This window comes from Bos indicus, chromosome 28 (assembly GCF_029378745.1).
Source record: "Bos indicus isolate NIAB-ARS_2022 breed Sahiwal x Tharparkar chromosome 28, NIAB-ARS_B.indTharparkar_mat_pri_1.0, whole genome shotgun sequence".
Taxonomy (NCBI): domain Eukaryota; kingdom Metazoa; phylum Chordata; class Mammalia; order Artiodactyla; family Bovidae; genus Bos; species Bos indicus.
The window spans coordinates 41,146,760-41,164,133 of record NC_091787.1 but is presented as its reverse complement, the minus strand read 5'-3'; the positions used below and the strand labels follow the sequence as shown (position 1 = coordinate 41,164,133).

Genomic DNA, 17,374 nt, shown 5'->3' with positions numbered 1-17,374 from the left:
GTCTCCCTTGGTTGCTCCCTGGCCCAGGCTGGGTTAGGCACGGCATCTGCTTTCCCACAGGCCCTGGGTCGGCTTTGTTCTCTTGAAGCACAGATCACACTCTTAGGTTCCCTAGCCTGGGCCAGGGAGCAGCCATGGGAGACATCCTGGGAGAAGTGACTCCTGAGCAGAGTCTTAACTGGGGGATGAGGGCTACTTAGGTGGTGAAAGGGAAGCAGGCACTCCAGGTGGTGGAACAGCTTGAGTGAAAGCTTAGGGATGTGAAAAGGCAGGATACTTGTCCAGGGTTGCTGGATGTAGGAGGAGGGTGCTGACCGTCTGACAAGGTCTGCAGGGCTCTTAGAACTTCGTTTCTGTGGTTCTGGCAGAAGTGACTCCAGCTCTGGGATTTGAACCCCTGAGGTGAGCATGGGGTGCAGGCTGTAGAGCTTAGAGGAGAAATCAGGGCCCAGAGCCATACACCTAATCGGGGCCTTGAGCTGAGAGAGGAGAGACTCACAGGAGTGGGAAAACCCAAAGGGGCCACCACTCTCTGTTCCCCATCTCCAGCTCTGCCATGGTTGACCCTGTGCCAGCCATTGTGCAAAGTGTATGTGAACACCGCAGACCCGTCTGCATCCTCAGGGACCTCAGGCAAGGGTCAGGGCCTAGGCTCCACCCAGAGATTTTGATTTCACGTGTCAGGGTAGGGCCGAGGCATGGGTGTTCTTTAAGAGTTTCCTGATGGCACTGATGTGCAATGGAACCAGCCCATCAACTCCAGCCCCTAGCGATGGAGAGGAATGTGGAAGTTGACTCCATCCTGCTTCCCAGTGGATGAGCACGTGGGGGCACTCGTCATCACAGATTTACTTCATTACAGCCCTGGCTGCTTCTCCAGTTCAGATTGTGTTTAGAAATGTTCACTTCTGGGACTTCCCTGGTGGTCCAGTTGCTAAGATTCTGAGCTCTCAGTGCAGGAGGCCCAGGTTCAACCCCTGGTCAGGGAACCAGATCCCACATGCTGCAACTAAAAGCTCTCAGGTCCCACAGCTGAAGACCAAGCACACTACAGCTGAAGAACTGTACACGGCAGCTGAAGAACTGTACACGGCAGCTGAAGATCAAGCACACGGCAGCTGAAGAACTGCGCACCGCAACAGAGATCAGAGATCCCACTGGCCACAATGAGACCCGGAACAGCCAAGACCAACAAAAAGAAACATACACTTCCACAGTAGGAGCTGTTCCTGGCTGAGTTGTGAACAGTCATGTGGTCCATCTCCCTGTCCCAGGCCCTCTGGTAATTTCCCTCCTCAGACTCTGGACTCCGGAGTTCAGTAGAGAGTGGGCAGGGAGAGCCAGGTATCACTAACCGTGAGGTTGGCGTCTCCAGAGAGAACCCACTCTCACGCTGGCTGACACGGGGACCACTTCCTTTCCTGACTTGGGGGCCTCCGCTACCAGACGGTATACTCAGCCAGCATCTCTCAGCTGAAGATGGCTTACCTTCTCTGTAAGGAATATTTCTCTGCAAGGAGTGTTTCATCTCATCAGTAACATAAGGCCGTGGAGTGGTGGTACATGCGTGTCCTAATTCACAAGTTTACAGTAACTTAAAAAAAACCTCAAGATATTGTTTTTCTTTCCGTTAGTGAGATGGTGGCAGGCAGTAAAGCCCACTGTCTTCTTATAATCGGATTTAAATTGTTTTAATTATACAGCCCATATTCTCCCAGTAACATACTATCTCTGTGAGTTAATGGGCTTTGAAATCTCCTTTTGTTCCGTACACTGTAGATACAGATTTTTTTTGTATAATGATTTATTTTATATCTAGAAATTCAGAAAATTAGATATAAGGTAGCTTCGGGGGAGTACTGCGAGATTCTGTTATATTAGAAAAAAGTAAATAAATGTCTACAGAAAACCCAGCCCAAATTCCTGGATGGAATTCTGAGCATCTCCTTGTCTCCAGAACAAGGTTTTCAGAGCACAAGTGATGTACAAAGCCATCAGCGTCACTGACTGTGGCAGAGAGAACATTCCTGTGCTTATAAATTTCTCTGTTGAGCCTTCCATCAGGATATTGGAAAGGAAATGGTCATTCATTCATGCATTCATTTCCTGAGTGCTTACTGTGGACTTGGCCCTGAACTTGGGGATACACAGTAAGGAAAGGCATGATCTTTATCCTTAAAGAGCTGGTGCTTTTCAGAGAAGCAAGCATTTATATACATGACTGTCAAAGAAGACCTTTACTGTGGTCGGCGCTTCTGCATGTTGGGCTTCAGGGAAGAGATTACAGCTCACAGGGCTCCCTCTCTGCCGACGACCGCTAAATGCTGAGGCGGTGCACAGGGGTCTGAGTCAGGCTGCTCTTAGCAGGGGAGCAGGGAGCAGGGAGCTAAGAGCTAAGAGCTCTCTAGGAGAAGGCAATGGCACCCCACTCCAGTACTCTTGCCTGGCAAATCCCATGGATGGAGGAGCCTGGTAGGCTGCAGACCATGGGGTCGATAAGAGTCGGACACGACTGAGCGACTTCACTTTCACTTTTCACTTTCATGCATTGGAGAAGGAAATGGCCACCCACTCCAGTATTCTTGCCTGGAGAATCCCAGGGACGCGGGAGCCTGGTGGGCTGCCATCTATGGGGTCGCACAGAGTCGGACACGACTGAAGCGACTTAGCAGCAGCAGTAGCAGGGCTTCCTGGAGTGTGGGCCTGACCAGGCCTAAAGCTCCTATTCTTCAGACCCAGGGCATTCCAGCCCTGCCCTCCCAGCTCTGTCCTGGGGCCCTGGCCCTGTCTCAGAACCAACTTGAGTAGCTACTGGGACCCAGTCTTAAGTCAACCTACCTCTTACCTGGGTGAGGCTGCCCTACTCAGGCCATAGAGTTGCAGAAAAAGACTCCTGGGTCCTTCTAGCCACTGGCTGAGGATCCACTGGGGGTGTGTGTGTGTGTGTGTGTGTGTGTGTGTGCGCGCGTGTGTCTGCACTCAAGGCAGTGGGATTCAGCCTCCTTGGTTCCCCTAGCCTACGGCTGATGCACTACTGAAATCGGCGCCTGGGATCAGCTGCAAGTACTGTGTGACCTTGGTGAGCTGCTGCCCTCTGTTCCTGCTGCTGTCTGTGGCAGGCAGGTGTGCAGTGGGGGTCCTAGCACAGTCTCAGGGAGATGTGCCCTTGAGCACGAGGGCAGTGAGCCCCCTTCCTTCTCCAGTGCTTTCTTCTTCTCCCTGTTCTTTCAGTCCACAGGCACTGTGTTTGGAGTCAGCTAAGGGTCTCTTAACAGCTCTGGGGGAAACGGTGAGAATCTCCTTGACGGTTCAGGAGCAAACAGGATGAGCAGGCTCAGGAGGTCCAGCTCCTTCTCACCCCCTCTAGCCCCTCCACTGGAAAAGCCTGGAGCAATTCTTTTCTATAAGCTTCCTTAGCATAGAACCTTGAACTCAGAACCCCTTCCCATACCATGAGAGAGCTTCTGGAATTAGTACACTTAAAACTAGACCCTTGGAGAAGGCAATGGCACCCCACTCCAGTACTCCTGCCTGGAAAATCCCATGGACGGAGGAGCCTGGTGGGCTGCAGTCCATGCAGTGGCTGAGGGTCGGACACGACTGAGTGACTTCACTTTCACTTTTCACTTTCATGCATTGGAGAAGGAAATGGCAACCCACTCCAGTGATCTTGCCTGGAGAATCCCAGGGACGGGGAAGCCTGGTGGACTGCTGTCTATGGGGTTGCACAGAGTCGGACACGACTGAAGTGACTTAGCAGCAGCAAACTAGACCCCTTAACCAGGCTCACAAACCCCAGTAGGGCATCCCAGGTTAAAAATCTCTGTGGTGAAACCTCAGGGTCCAAACCTCTACATGGATGCCTCAGAGTAAGAGCTTCAGATTCAGAACTCTCTGACCAGGAGACCCAGTGGGGAAGCCACCCCACCCAGACCCTCCAAGCTAAGGTCCCCTGTTATGGAACCCCAGAACCACACCTTCGAAGCCAGACTCAGCTCAGAACCTCAGCCCAGTGCCCCACTGTCTGGGCGGGCAGGGATGGGGAAATGGGGTGCTTTCCCACTGCTGGCGGTTACAACTCCACAAATGTAAATGTTGAGCCCTCGGGAGAGACCACGTGTTGTGAGATGTGACCGACGATTCACAACATGTGGCCTCTCACAGTGTTCCTGGTATTTACAGTTGGCGAGAAGTCCCATAGTTCTGGAAAATGTAAGAAAGGGGATGCTCAGACTGAGAGGGCTGGGGGCTGGGAGCCCTGCAGGGAAGAACCGTCGGTCCTCACTGGCTGCAGTTTTACCCTGAGCACGGATAACGCGTTGGTGGGAGGGGATGTGGCTGACGTGGGCCGTCGGCCTCAGGGTTTTCTGCTGTCTTTCTGGCTTGTTTAGTTGGGCAGTGGAGGCCCTGGGGGATCTGCTAGCATGTCATATCGGAATCTCTGTGTCAGCAGTAGGATTTTCTCTGTCCACAGAACACCTTGCTCCCTTTTGCCTTGTGTCTGAAGGGCTCATGTTGAAAGATGGACGTGGAGGGTCAGGGATAGTCCCTGCAGGAGGCAGTGTCTTCAGTGAGGCCTGAAGCATAAGGAGGGCTTTGCTAGGGAAGGGATGGGGAACAGCCTGTGCAAAGGTTGAGAGGCAAAAGGAGCAGTGTCTTGGGGGAAGGACAGGAGTGTGAGGTGGGCATTGGGAGCCTACAGAGCCTGAGGAGCCCAAGAGCATGGAAGCCCTCTGAGAGTTTATAGAATTGGAGGAGCTGCATGGATGTGTCTGCTATAGGGACTGGATGAAAGAGGCCTGGAGTTGAGGGGAACAGGGGACCCACCTATGTTCTCAGTTATGAGGGGCCCGAGCTAGATGGACAGAGAGCTCTGCCTTTCCCTTCCTTCGTGGGCATCCTCCATGCAGTCCTCCAGGGCCACCTCCTCCAGGCAGCCCCTCTGGCCTCCAGTCCTCCCCAGCAGCTCTGCTCTTCTGCCCCTGCAGGCTCTGGCTGCCCTGGAAGGTCCAGGGGGCAGGAAGTTCTTTGCCACTCTTTCTTGCTTCCTCCCTCCTTCCTATCTTTCCTCCCTCTCTCCCTCCCTAATTTTTATTTTTTAACAAAATTATGCACGCAGATAGTTAAAAGAGTTGACGACTTCTACCAGGCTGGACGACCAGCAGCTCCTCCTCCCTGCCTTCGTACCCTCAGCACAGCCCCTGTCCCGTCTTAGCGGATGTTGGGTGTTTACCTGCACAGTTCCTTGGGACACTCTGGATTGCACCCCTTGACTTCTCACTTTGGAGGCGGGGACTCTGGGGCTCCATCCCCATGCTTTTCCTGTCTCCCCTCTCTCCAGCGTCATCATTACGGCAGATGAGCACTGCCTGGAAAGGTTGACCACTTTAGCCCTGCGTCAACGCCCTGAGCTGACTGGGGCGGCCTTTGCCTTTCTTATACCATTTTGTTTGCTCTGGAGTTATCGACCAGTGTTTTGGTTGTCTGGTGCTTCATCCTCCCTGCATTTCCCCCTCATTCGTTCCCACCCTGTTAGCAGTCACGTGCATGCCCTCTTGTTCCCTTCACTCATTCATGTTGGTTGTGGCTTCCATGCCACTTCTTGATCACATGCCCTAAAGCCTTCTGTCTGCTTCAGGGGGTGCTTTTCTTCAAAATACCTGTGGGGTTCATGCTCAGCTCCCCCCTAGTCTCTGCTCAGAACGTCACCACCTCTGAGAGCTCTTCCCTGACACTCTCTAGAATTTCCCTCCGCTCCCTGTCCCATCCCCCAGCTCGCCCCTCAGTGTCCTGTTTTACTCCATGATACTCCTCTGTTTTGAAGGTGCCATTAATCTAGATGGTTGACCTTGTTATTGTGTGTCCACCCCATATGGAATGGAAGCTTTTGAAGGGCAGGGATTGCTGCCTTTTGGGTTCCCTGTTTCTGGCCTAACCCCCGGCACACAGAATGCACCCAGTCAGTGTGGGTTGCATGAAAGACTGCATACCTCCTAGCTGGCTGCCAGATCCTGGTGCAGGAAGCTGCCCTGTGATCTCCTAAGGGTCACCCTCACACCTCCCTCCTGAGGTCACCTCTCTTTCCTTGACTCCCAGCCTTCTTCCTCCTTTACACATTCCCTCTTTCATTCTCATGGCTTCCTGGGCTAGGTGTGACCTGCCCTGTCCCCAGGGTGCTCAGTGTGGCCCTCCCTGAGGGCCAGCCTTGGACCCGCCTCTTCAGTGGGAGAAGTCCTACCCCCTCCCGCCGTGTGCATCCTGCAGCACGGGGCTGCCTGGCCCAGTCACAGGGTACCTCGGGAACTCTGGAACCCCTGGGAGCAGCAGGTTAATTAGTGTGGCTGAAGTAATCACCGGATCTGGATAATCAGCAAATCCATCCCCAAGGGCAGGCATGTGCCTACCCTAGCCCTCACTCAGCCCACCCTCCTGCATGGGGCTCTGAGGTGCTGTGGCCCAGCCTCTGGCACACTTCTCTGTCCCCCACGGTTTGCCTCTTCTTCCTCTCCCGCCTTCTCGTGCCTTTCCCCTTCTATGGGGATTTTCTCTGGAGAGCTGCTTTCCTGGGAGGCTCCTAGGAGATGGCCAGGTGTGGTACTGGTGGGGGCATCTTTTCGCTTCCACAGATGTTCACTGGGGTCTCTCTGGGCCAGGCACTGTGCTGGCTGCTGGGTTGGTGGTGGACGTGGCAGATTCATGGAGCTTGCCATCTAATGGAGGAGGAGTGAGAGGCAGCACTTTGGAGGCAGACCAGCTGGGTCTGAACCCTAGCTCTGCCGCTTACCAACTTGACCTTGAGTCTTACTCAAGCTCCCTGAGCTTCACTTTCCTCATCTGTAAAATGGGGATTGACATAGCACCCGGCACCCCCGGTATTTATGTGAATTTAAAGGGACACATGATCCTAGGAGGTGCTCACTGAACCCGGTCCCGTCTTCATCCTCAACACACATCAGAGCAGCAGGCGTGAGTCAACCACCTGCTGTGTGCTGGGTGTGGTGAGGAACACAGAGGCAATCTTGCCCGGCCTCAGAGCTCCAGGAACTCACGGTGGAGGGAGAGGAAAGGGGGAGGGCAAGGTGAGAGCCATGCTGGACAAAGTAACGGAGAAGCAGGACAGAGTGGTTAGTTCAGCTGGGGCCTGGAGAGTCCCTGACGTGGGGGGACCTCCATGCTGGACATTAAAGGTTGGACTGAGCTTAGAAAAGAGGAGCAGGGGAGGCTCCCCTAGGTGTTGGAGTAGGCACCACGGGGATCTGATAGCGAGTGGGCTCCTGAAATGAGAGAGGGTGGCAAGCTCCCCAGTGAATTCCAGTCAGGGCTCCTTCAGTATGGAACAAGGATCCAGTTCACTTTGGCCTTTGCCAAAAGGGGACTCAGGAAAGACTGGATCCTGGACTTTGGAGTGAAGTCTTTGTGACTCTGCTTGACTTCATTCTTTTGCCAGGCTTCCTCCATATGTCAGTCATTCTTCTTGCTTAGCAAAAATTACACGGTAGGGGGATAAGAAGCCCCTTCTCTATTCACTCCAAGGAAGACGACCTTGGAGGACTCTGATTGGCCTAGTGGGGGTCATGTGTCCATCCATGAACCAATCAGTGCTGCTGGGGTGGAAGCGTCCTGATTGACCCAGCCCGAGTCATGTGCCCATTCTTGAACGATTGGTGTTACCGGACCTAAGGGTGTCCTCACTGGCCGTGTGCTTCTCATCTTTCCAAGACTGTGTTAAATTGGAAGGAAAACTTCCCAAAGGGAAAGAAAAAGACTGTGAGCCGAACGAAGTGAATGAGTAAGTGTGCTAGTCATTCGGAACTGAGGAATTCCACCATGGCAGCGCTCCTCATGGGTCTCTTGTCCTCATAATGCTGTTTTCAGGACTGGGTTAGGCCTCCTCTATCGAACAGTGCCTGTCACCTTTACAGCTCCAGGGGGGATTTCAGAGGCGGGTCAGTGTCTCCACCAGACCCGGACTTGTGTGGTAGTGTACCTGGGGCTCAGCTGTGGTTGGGAGCCGTCTTCCCCTTACAGCACAGTGTCTCAGGGGTAGGCGCCCTGGCCATAGACTCCTCAAGGATCAGAGGCTCCTGGCTCCTGCCACACCCTGAGTCAGCCTCTGGTCCTGTCCTGTCCACACTCAGAAGGGGTGGGTGGACTCTCTTTTAGGGGCTGGGCTGCATTCCTCATAGCTGGGCCTGGGCTTGTGGTCAGTCCATTTGTTGACTGATCAGGCAGTCAACTAGAGTGGCCCAGGCAGTCAAGTGGGCTGTGTGACAGGGTCTTTCTAGAATGTGTATAGGCAATGCTTGCATGAAATAAAACAACTGTCAGAAACAATTTATAGCCATGTTCCCATGGAGCCAGGCCTGGTTATGACTTTGCATGTTGCCTCCTGGCAAATGAGGTTTGTCACCTAATCATTGCACTTTAGTGCCTATAATGAAAGGCAGCCTGCGGATTGGATTGCGGGGGGGCACCACAGGGCTCCTGTCCCCCAGGGGACGCTGTGCGGAGCCAGTCCAGGTCTGGGAAGGCATGGAGCTGTTGTGGGTGGGACGCAGCCCCAGTGGGTCACGGTGGAGTGGTCAGGCTGTGGACACATGTTTGGATTTCTTCTTCAGCTTCTGGTTTGGGCTCTAGAAGAGCCCCTGAACCATCAGGCTCCGTGTGCTGTGGCTCTGCTTCTGGAACGTTGACTATCCTGGAGGCTCTCACACCCTGCCCTCCTGTCTCTGATGTGTCACAGTTTTTTCATTCAGTCACCAACCCTTTCTGATACCTGAATGTCTGCTTGGCTTGGGGTTAGGGGTTACAGTGGAAACTAATTAGTATCTACACATGCCATGCTGAGCCCTATTAGTGTTTTCTTAGTGTGAATGTGTAATGAAAAAATCTCCTTCTGAGACACAATGTTGGACTAGTAAGTCCAGTGATCAAACTCCCAGGAGGGCAGCCTCAAGTTGTCCATGACCAACACTGGCTTCAGAAAAGTAAAACAGCCGCTGCCAACTGCCTGGCTCCAATTAGGGTTGACCTTTGTGATCAATATGTGTGATGTTCACATGGCCACTGGATTCCTGCCCCTTTACTGGCTGATGAGGCTCCATGGAAACCATGCTCAACAGAACTTTGGGAGGATCTGCGAAAGGGTTAGTTTGCCCTGGGCCAGGACCAGGCCAGGTGCCTGTACCTCCTACCCCATCTTCATGGTTCCCTGGGGAGGTCAAAGTGGCGAGGGGCCCTCGTCTCATTTTGGAGAAGCAGTCATGGGAAGTGCAGGGAGTTGGGAGTCAGATACTTCCAGAAGGCTGCCCCAGCTCTCCCACTTGTGCATTTCTCCTGGCATCGTTTCCTGAGCTGCAGTTCCTAATTGTGTGTCAAGTGCCTGCCCTGCGTTGGTCTCCAGGCTGGGTTCTGGGATACAGCAGTGAATGGCGGAGACCTCATGAATCTGTCTTTATTTCTAAGATGGGGACAGCTCTACTTTCCTCGGCTGTTGAGGAATGAGATACAGTAACAGCGTGTTCCAAATTGAGTTCTGCACAACTGATTCTACAAAATGTTATCGAAGAAACAACGCGTGACCCGGCTAGATGCTTCTCTTGGAGACATCACCACATGCATTGGCATATTTAAGGCTCTGAGAAGTCCTGCAGTCAAGAAGTCCATTAGCTTTTGTGAGCTCAGCATTTGCAGGCCCAGTTGAGCGTGGAACTTTCTTTGGCAGAGCACCTAATAGCATTCTGTGTAATTACTGCTTCAGAAAACCCATTTTGGGAATGCCAAGGTAGCATATGTAAAGTACCCCATGGAGCACCCTGCACCTGCAAGGCGCTTAATACCTGAGTCTCTCCCTGCTTCCATGTCCTGAAGGAGACACAGGGACCAGGCAAAGCCCAGCTGCCCACAAATCAGCCTGCTGGAGCTGACGGTAGCTAACACACTCAGGTATTAATGGTTACAGCAACAAAAGTCAAAGTGAGTTTAATCTTAAAAAGGCAAGGAGTGATTTTCCCGATGCTCTGCCAACAACAGGACTTCATAAATATTGCAGTGGGGTGTGTTGGGTGCTGGGCACTGCTCCTGGCTGCAGAAATCTCTGCCAAGCAAGCAGCATCCAATAGCAAAGCCACACTCCTCCTGTTCTTGTTAGCAGGACACACCGCTTGACAGATTTACCTGGCAAGCCACTAGCTGGTCTGTGGACAGCAGTGAATCTTGCAGGCCTGTGTTCTGGAAAAGGCATCCCTGCAGTTACTGATTTGGGGAGGGACTGAGGGTGAGGAGGCTCTGCAGACCTAGCCACATCCTGAGTCTCCCAGAAGTGTTTCAAGATCAGAGAGCCTCTAATAGTTGGCATCTCTGGACGATGGGGGTCATCATGCTCAGGACTGTGGGTGTCTTGAAGTAGGGACTGCATCCTTCCCTACTTGTGTCCCCATAACCCAGCACAGATGAAAATCAGAATTGGGTTTTGAAGGATGAATAGGAGTTTTTTTAAATACATGTAGTAGGAGAAGGGAGTTCTAGGCAGACAGCACTCCATGTACAAAGACATGGAAGCCTGAGAAAGTCTGACCTGTGACATGAACCATACATGATAAAGTTCAGGGAATGTGTGAGGACTGAGCAAGTGACAGAAAACCCTTCTCACCTGAGTTGGATAGGGCAACCTTGGCAATATGCTTCCTCTGCCAGAAGAGACACCAGGAAGGGAAGCATGATATGTTCAGAGACAAGAGTGATCCCTTCCACGCGCCCACCCCATGCTGGGGAACTGGCTGACTTCCGCCTGACAGCCAGCAGCAGCAATAAATGAGGGAGAGGGAACATGTTATTTTAATTATATATTCTCACCACCTAATTATAATTTTAATTGATACGTGTGCAGGTGCTGTGCTCTTCAAAGCAGTTTAAGGCAGGCGCATTCCTGGAAAAGGAGTGCAGGTTGTTCTGTTCATCAGTCAAGCAGATGGATCGGCTAGAAGAGCCAGGAGGGGCCAGGGGGTTATGAGGCCAAGAGGAGGGGACGCAGCTTTTGCCCTGAGAGATGCAGGAGGGGAGGGTCCTGCCCTGGATGGGCTGAGCACGACATGAGAAGAGAGGAGTGGAGCGGGAGGCAAGGCAGGAGAGGGGAGAGGAGGAGGAGGTGGCTGGCATCCAGCGCTAGAGTGGATTTACTCATTTATTCCTTCAGTTGTACTCTCAGAAAACATCTATTGAGAGCTCACTGCCTGGCAGGCTCTGTGCTAAATGCAGGGGTTTCCAGGATGACTACAGTACAATTTCTTCCCTCAACACGCTCCCAATTTGGTGGGGGTGGGGGGGGAGGGCGAGGATAGACATGGAAACAAATAATTAAAGTTCGTGGAATAAGTGGGAGGTTATCATAGAAGCAGCATAGAGTAGGGAGAAAGCTTTGTTCTCTAGTGATGTCAGAGAAGGCTTCTGGAGGACACTTTTGTTGGGGTTTTGAAGTGTGAATATGAGTTGACCAGGTTGTCTAAGGTTAAGAATAGGAGATGTTCATAGGGGATGGCGGGACGTTGTATGGGATGTGTAGGGAATGCTTAGTGTTTGCTGCATCTCTGGCATGAGGAAGGATCTGGTAGGAGAGGAGGCTGTTGATTTGAGCAGTGAGTGGGTCTCCCAAGGAGAGGAACTAGAGCTTCACCTGATAGCAGAGAGGAGCTGGGAGGGGTTCGAAGATGGGGGTGATGTGATGAGGTGGTTTGTGTTTCTGGGAGATTATCCTTGTGGAGGTGGGCTGGAGAGGCTGATAACGCAGCCAGAGAGGAAGTGATGAGGGTTTTCTGGAAGCCAAGGTAGGAGCATGGAGGTTGGATTTGGGATATTGGTGTGAGGGAAGGGGAGGGTCAGGGTGAAGGCTAAGTCTGAACTTAGCCCTTCGGGGTGGGCACGCTTGGGATGGGCAGTCAAGGAGGAGCAGGGAAAGGCCGTGAGGTCAGCCAAGACCACAGAGTTTGGGTGCCTGTGGGTCCTTCTGGTGAGATGTCCAGGGTAGACGGCTGTGCTGGGGGCCGCACTTTGGGAGTCAGTGTTGGAAGGAGGGAGGAGGAAGCTCCAGCAGGAATGAAGCAGGCACTTGGGAAACAACTTTAAAAATTAAAAAAAAATTCGAATCTTTATTGCTGTGGTTAGAGCACTGAACGTGGGATCCACCCTCTTAACAGGTTTTGAGAGCACAGTGCAGCGCTGTTAACTATAGGCACCATGGTGTGCATCAGGTCTCTGGAGTGTACGCATCTTGCATAACTGAAACTTGATACCCCTGAAGGGCAGCTCCTCATTTTCCCTGCCTCCCAGCCCCTGGCAACCACATTCTGTTCTTTGTTTCTGTGAGTTTGACTCATACACGTGGAAATATGCCTCATGTGCCCTTCAGTGACATGTCCTCAAGGCTCGTCCACGTTGTCACATATTGCAGGATTTCCTTTTTTAGGGCTGAATAATATTGCAGTATGCAGATATGCAGCATTTTATTTATCTGTTCATCTATCCATTGATGGATATTTAGGTTGCTTTTACATCTTGGCTATTGTGAATAAGACTGCAGTGAACATGGGTTTCCTAATTTCTCTTCAAGATTCTGATTTCATTTCTTTTGGATAAACACCCAGAAGTGGAATTGCTAGATCATGGGCCAGTTTTATTTTAAATTGTTTGAGGAACCCCTGTGCTGTTTCCTATAGCAACTACACCATTTTTATTCCCATTAAAAGTATACTCGGGGTCCAACTTCTCCATATCCCACTGATACTTGTCTGTTTTTTTTTTTCTTTTGATGATGGCCATTCTGGCAATTGTGCTTCCTCATTGCATTTTTGATTTGCATTTACCTATGATGGATGATGCTGAGCGTTTTTCATGTACCTATCAGCCATTTGTTTGTCTTCTTTGGAGAAATGTCTGTTCAAGTTCTTAGCCTATTTTTGAGTGAATTATTAGTAGTTTTTGTTTGTTTATGTTTGAGACACATAGACCAATGGAACAGAGAGTCCAGAAATAAATCTACACATATACAATTAATTAATCTTTGACAAGAGTGCCAAGAATACAGAATGGAGAAAGGATAGTCTCTTCAACAAATGTTGCTGGGGAAACTGGATATCCACATGCAAGAGAATGAAACTGGACCAGTGTCTTATGCAATACACAGAAATTACCAAGTCAATTCAAAATGCACTTAAGACTTAGAGGTAAGACCCCAAACTGTGAAACTCCTAGGAGAAAACATAGGGGAAAAGTTTCATGACATAGGTTTTGACAGTGATTTTATAGATGTGACATCGAAAGCATAGGCAACAAAAATAAACATAGACAAGTGGGAGGACATCAAACTGGAGAATCTGCTGCCCGGCAGAGGAAACAGTTAGCAGGGTGAAAAAAGTCACCCTGCGGAATGGGGGAAGCTATTTGGCAGTCATATATCTGACCAGGGATCAATTTCCAGAATATATATATAGACTTTTAGACTTTTAGGAGGCTTATCAGTGGGAGCTCTTGGCATCCATGCCTGGGAAGGGACGGACGGGGTCAGAGTCAGGCCTGGGTAGGGGAACAAGACAAGGAGTGGGGTCATCCTAGGGCTCTGTAGATGCGATGCAGGGACCTTTCACCTGCATTCTGACATGGTGTCAGGGGGGCTGGGCCCGACACACCCCACACTACTCAGCCCTGGGGGGACAGCTGCTCCAGGAGTGGGATGTGGTTCGGGAACAGGGTTTCTCATCTGCTGGGGAGACCCACATTGGGGACTGACAGTGAAGAGCATCTGAACGCAGCATCCCAGGAGCCCTTCACTCCCAGAGAGAGCGTTGGAGCACCTCCCATTGTCCTTCACGCATAGAGGGGAAGGAGAATAGAAGAGGGTCCCCAGCCCAGCTTCCCAGGCCCTCATCATGCTACTTCTTGTGTCTCCCTGGTCTCTGTCTACCCCATTTTCTCTTCCAGAATGGCTCCCTCTCCTCCCTTCCTCTCCTCTGCACAGACTATTCTTATCCATCCTTCACCTCGCCAGCCTCCCCTCCGGGAGCAGACAGTTGACCTTGATTCCAGAGCACTAGAGGAGGGCTGGGAAGGCCAGGGGCAGCCAACTTTGTGTCCCAGGCCGCTGCTAGCTGGCTGTGGGACCTAAGGGAAGTCCCCTTCTCCCTGGGCTTCAGTTTTTCCATCTCTGAAGTGAATGATCTGGACTCAGCATGTTCTGACATATGCAGGTAGCTCTGGTGTTGAGGGCCTGCCCTGAACTGCCCCTCCTCCACCTGGCCTGTGCCCTGCCGTCAGTTTCTGTTCTCTGTGTCATCCCTGTCTGACAAGAAGGCCAGCGTCCTGGACAGTGGACCTGTGTCTGATTCAACTCTGCCTGCTGCTAAGTCGCTTCAGTTGTGTCCGACTCTGTGCGACCCCATGGACTGCAGCCCACCAGGCTCCCCCGTCCCTGGGATTCTCCAGGCAAGAACACTGGAGTGGGGTGCCATTTCCTTCTCCAATGCATGAAAGTGAGAAGTGAAAGTGAAGTCGCTCGGTCGTGTTTGACTCTTAGCGACCCCATGGACTGCAGCCCACCAGGCTCCTCCGTCCATGGAATTTTCCAGGCAAGAGTACTGGAGTGGGGTGCCATTGCCTTCTCTGCAACTCTGCCTACCATAGCTCAATTGGTAAAGAATTCACCTGTAATGCAGAAGACTCTGGTTTGATTCCTGGTTTGGGAAGATCTGGAGAAGGGATAGGCTACCCACTCCAGTATTCTTGGGCTCCCCCTGTGGCTCAACTGGTAAAGACTCCACCTGCAATGCGTAAGACCTGGGTTTGATTCCTGGATTGGGAAGATCCCCTGAAGAAGGGAAAGGCTACCAACTCCAGTATTCTGGCCTGGAGAATTCCATAGACTCTATAGTCCACAGGGTTGCAAAGAGTCGGACATGACTGAGTGACTTCACTTTCACCACAGTAAGACCCAGCAGTGACAGTGGGCCTGATATCCTTTTTTTCTGGAGAGGAGGCAGCCTTGTTACCTATTTTTGTGCCAACTACATTGCAAGTACTAATGCGTTTATTTTTCAAGATAACCTGTCTGTGGATGAGGAAACAAACCCAGGGACTCTCATACCTGCCCCAAAGCTGGGATAGAAGTGACAGCTGAGTTGAGAACTCAGGTCTGCTGACCCCAAGTTCTGGGCTTTTTCTGTTCTCCCAGCTTCCAGAGTCCTGGGGAACACTGTGGGGAGATTGGAGGTCTCTGTTTCCCTCCAGTCCTGCCTGGCTGGGGCCGCTCTGGCCATGCAGGTTCAAATGGTGCTGTGGGCACCTTGCCCACCTCCCTGGAGGTGGGGGACAGGCGGACACTCCTGTGGCAACTGAGCTTTGGAGTCACTTACCCCGGCTGTCCATGGAGCTGCTTAGGCTCAACTGTGTTGTGACCTACCTGGGTAGGAGTCCTGTCTGGGTGGCTCTGGGTGTGCTTCCTGTCCCACTTAGAGGTGCCCAGAATGCCTAGTGAAAACATGGGGAGAGGTCTGGCTATGGGCTCCCTCTTGGAGGTTGGACTGAGTCCTGCGGCACTGAGGATCCTCTGGTGATGCACTTGCTAAGCCAGTTGTGGTCCGTTTGGCCTTGAGGGAGACTCCCTCCAAGTTCTCCAGGAAGATCAAGGCCCTTGCTCTTTGTGGTTGAATCTTGAGTTGTCCAAATTTTGGGTGGGGAGGAGACTGGAATGCTGAGTGAAGCAGAGTCACCAGTGGGGCTCTGTCCCCTAGGTCTCTGCAGCTCAGACCTCCTGGTTCTGCCAATTGACTGGTCAGGGGTCAGCAGTGTAGTGTAGGGAATGGGCACAGAAGGTGGCATATGGGTGTTGAAGGTCATTTGGGCCATTCTGTCATTGCCAGATGGGGGAATTCACTGCCTCCTCCCCCCAGCCTGCTCCCATCCTCTGACTCAAAGACAGGAGGTCCTTTGTCCAAAGCTCTTCCAGGCAAGGTGGCCCACAGGCTTTGGTCCTTCCCTCTTCCTGGTTTTCACGGTGATGTGTTGGGGGTACTTGTCCTCTAGCCACTTGGGCTTGCTAGGGGCCGGTGATCCTTTGAAACCACAGTACAGTTACATGCCTCAGAGGGTCCCTGAAGTCCTGAAATGGTTGGGGATGCTCAGGGACATGGCGGGGCTCTAAACGGGGGTGGAGGCAGGCCAGGCTTGGCAGCCCAGTGCAGCCTGCAGTGGGCGGTGTGTATGCTGCCGACTGGCAGGGCTGGCAAGGGCAGGCGAGCCAGGCGGCCACCTTATCATTTCCCTTCAGAAGGTGAGAAGGGATCCTGGCATCTATCCACACACATGGAAGAAGATGCTGGCAGATATTTGCTGAGGACCTGCACCCCTGCTTCTCCTCAGTTGGGGCTTCGTGCTTTAACCACCTACCCCAGGGAGGCAGGTCTTTGGAAGAGAGGCACTCAATCCGTGTGTCCTGGAAGGTCCCAAGTTCAGCCTCTCAATCTGAGGCCCTTGATTCATTCTCCTACAAGCTCCTAACAGTACAGGGAGGTTCTGAGCCCAACCATAGGTAGGGTCCTGGGGAGAGCCATAAGCAGAGCAAAACCTCATGCCGTGAGTCACCGGATCCAGTGATTCCTCAGCTTGCAAGAATGGTGAGTCTGAAAGGCTGGTATGGGCAGCAGGGGTCTTGCCAGCTGCACAGATTTTGGGGCTCCCTCTTGTCCCTGAACCAGTTCTCAGAATGTGAGAGAATTACAAACAACCTTTCCCAGTGGGAGCAGCGGGGCACTGGACATCCGTACATAAAAAGATTTTCTGAAATTTTCTGATTGTAAAAACATCACAGAAAAATTAGGACATTCCCCCAAAGCAAAAGAAAGTAGATAACTGTTGCTAGGAACCCAGCCATGCAGAGAACCACTGTTCACAGCTTCCAGCCTCTAGTCTTGCAGACTTGCCTCTTCACAAGGTTGAGCTCATATGGCTTCCTTAGTTTTGTCTTGAACCTAACGCTTCTGTTTCTTTAGATGTCACAAATAACACACAAATACCTCTCACTATCGAAGACTTAAGAGCTAATTATAAGAAAAAAAAAAGTCCCATTTCCCTCCATTGATGGAAAACTGGAATCAGATTGCTCTGTCTTTCCATAACTTTCTATGTTTACATTTATGAATAGACAAAATGGAATATAGAGTTTTGCTTTGTCTGTTTGGAATATTGCTGACTGCATGTACTACATTGTACCTTGCTTATTTTCAGTAACTGATATGTCTTGGTGAACTCACTGTATGCTGCGTCACATAAATCTACCGCATTTTACACACAGTCTCACAGTGTGTCTCCCCGTCAGTAGGTGTATGTTGGG

General features: G+C 51.7%; 1 protein-coding gene across 6 annotated transcripts in view; it reads left to right on the top strand.

Moving 5' to 3' along the window:
• Positions 1–17,374, top strand: part of GRID1 (glutamate ionotropic receptor delta type subunit 1) — a 687,130-nt gene that overhangs the window by 20,193 nt on the left and 649,563 nt on the right. Inside the window, exon 1 of one of the 6 annotated variants that reach the window (XM_070782154.1) lies at positions 7,641–7,789. The exons of the other annotated variants lie outside the window; for them this stretch is intronic. Coding sequence (XP_070638255.1) covers positions 7,786–7,789 — 4 coding nt within the window. The 5' untranslated portion in view covers positions 7,641–7,785. Of the gene's footprint in view, positions 1–7,640; positions 7,790–17,374 lie in introns of those variants that run through there. 6 annotated transcript variants of the gene reach the window in all.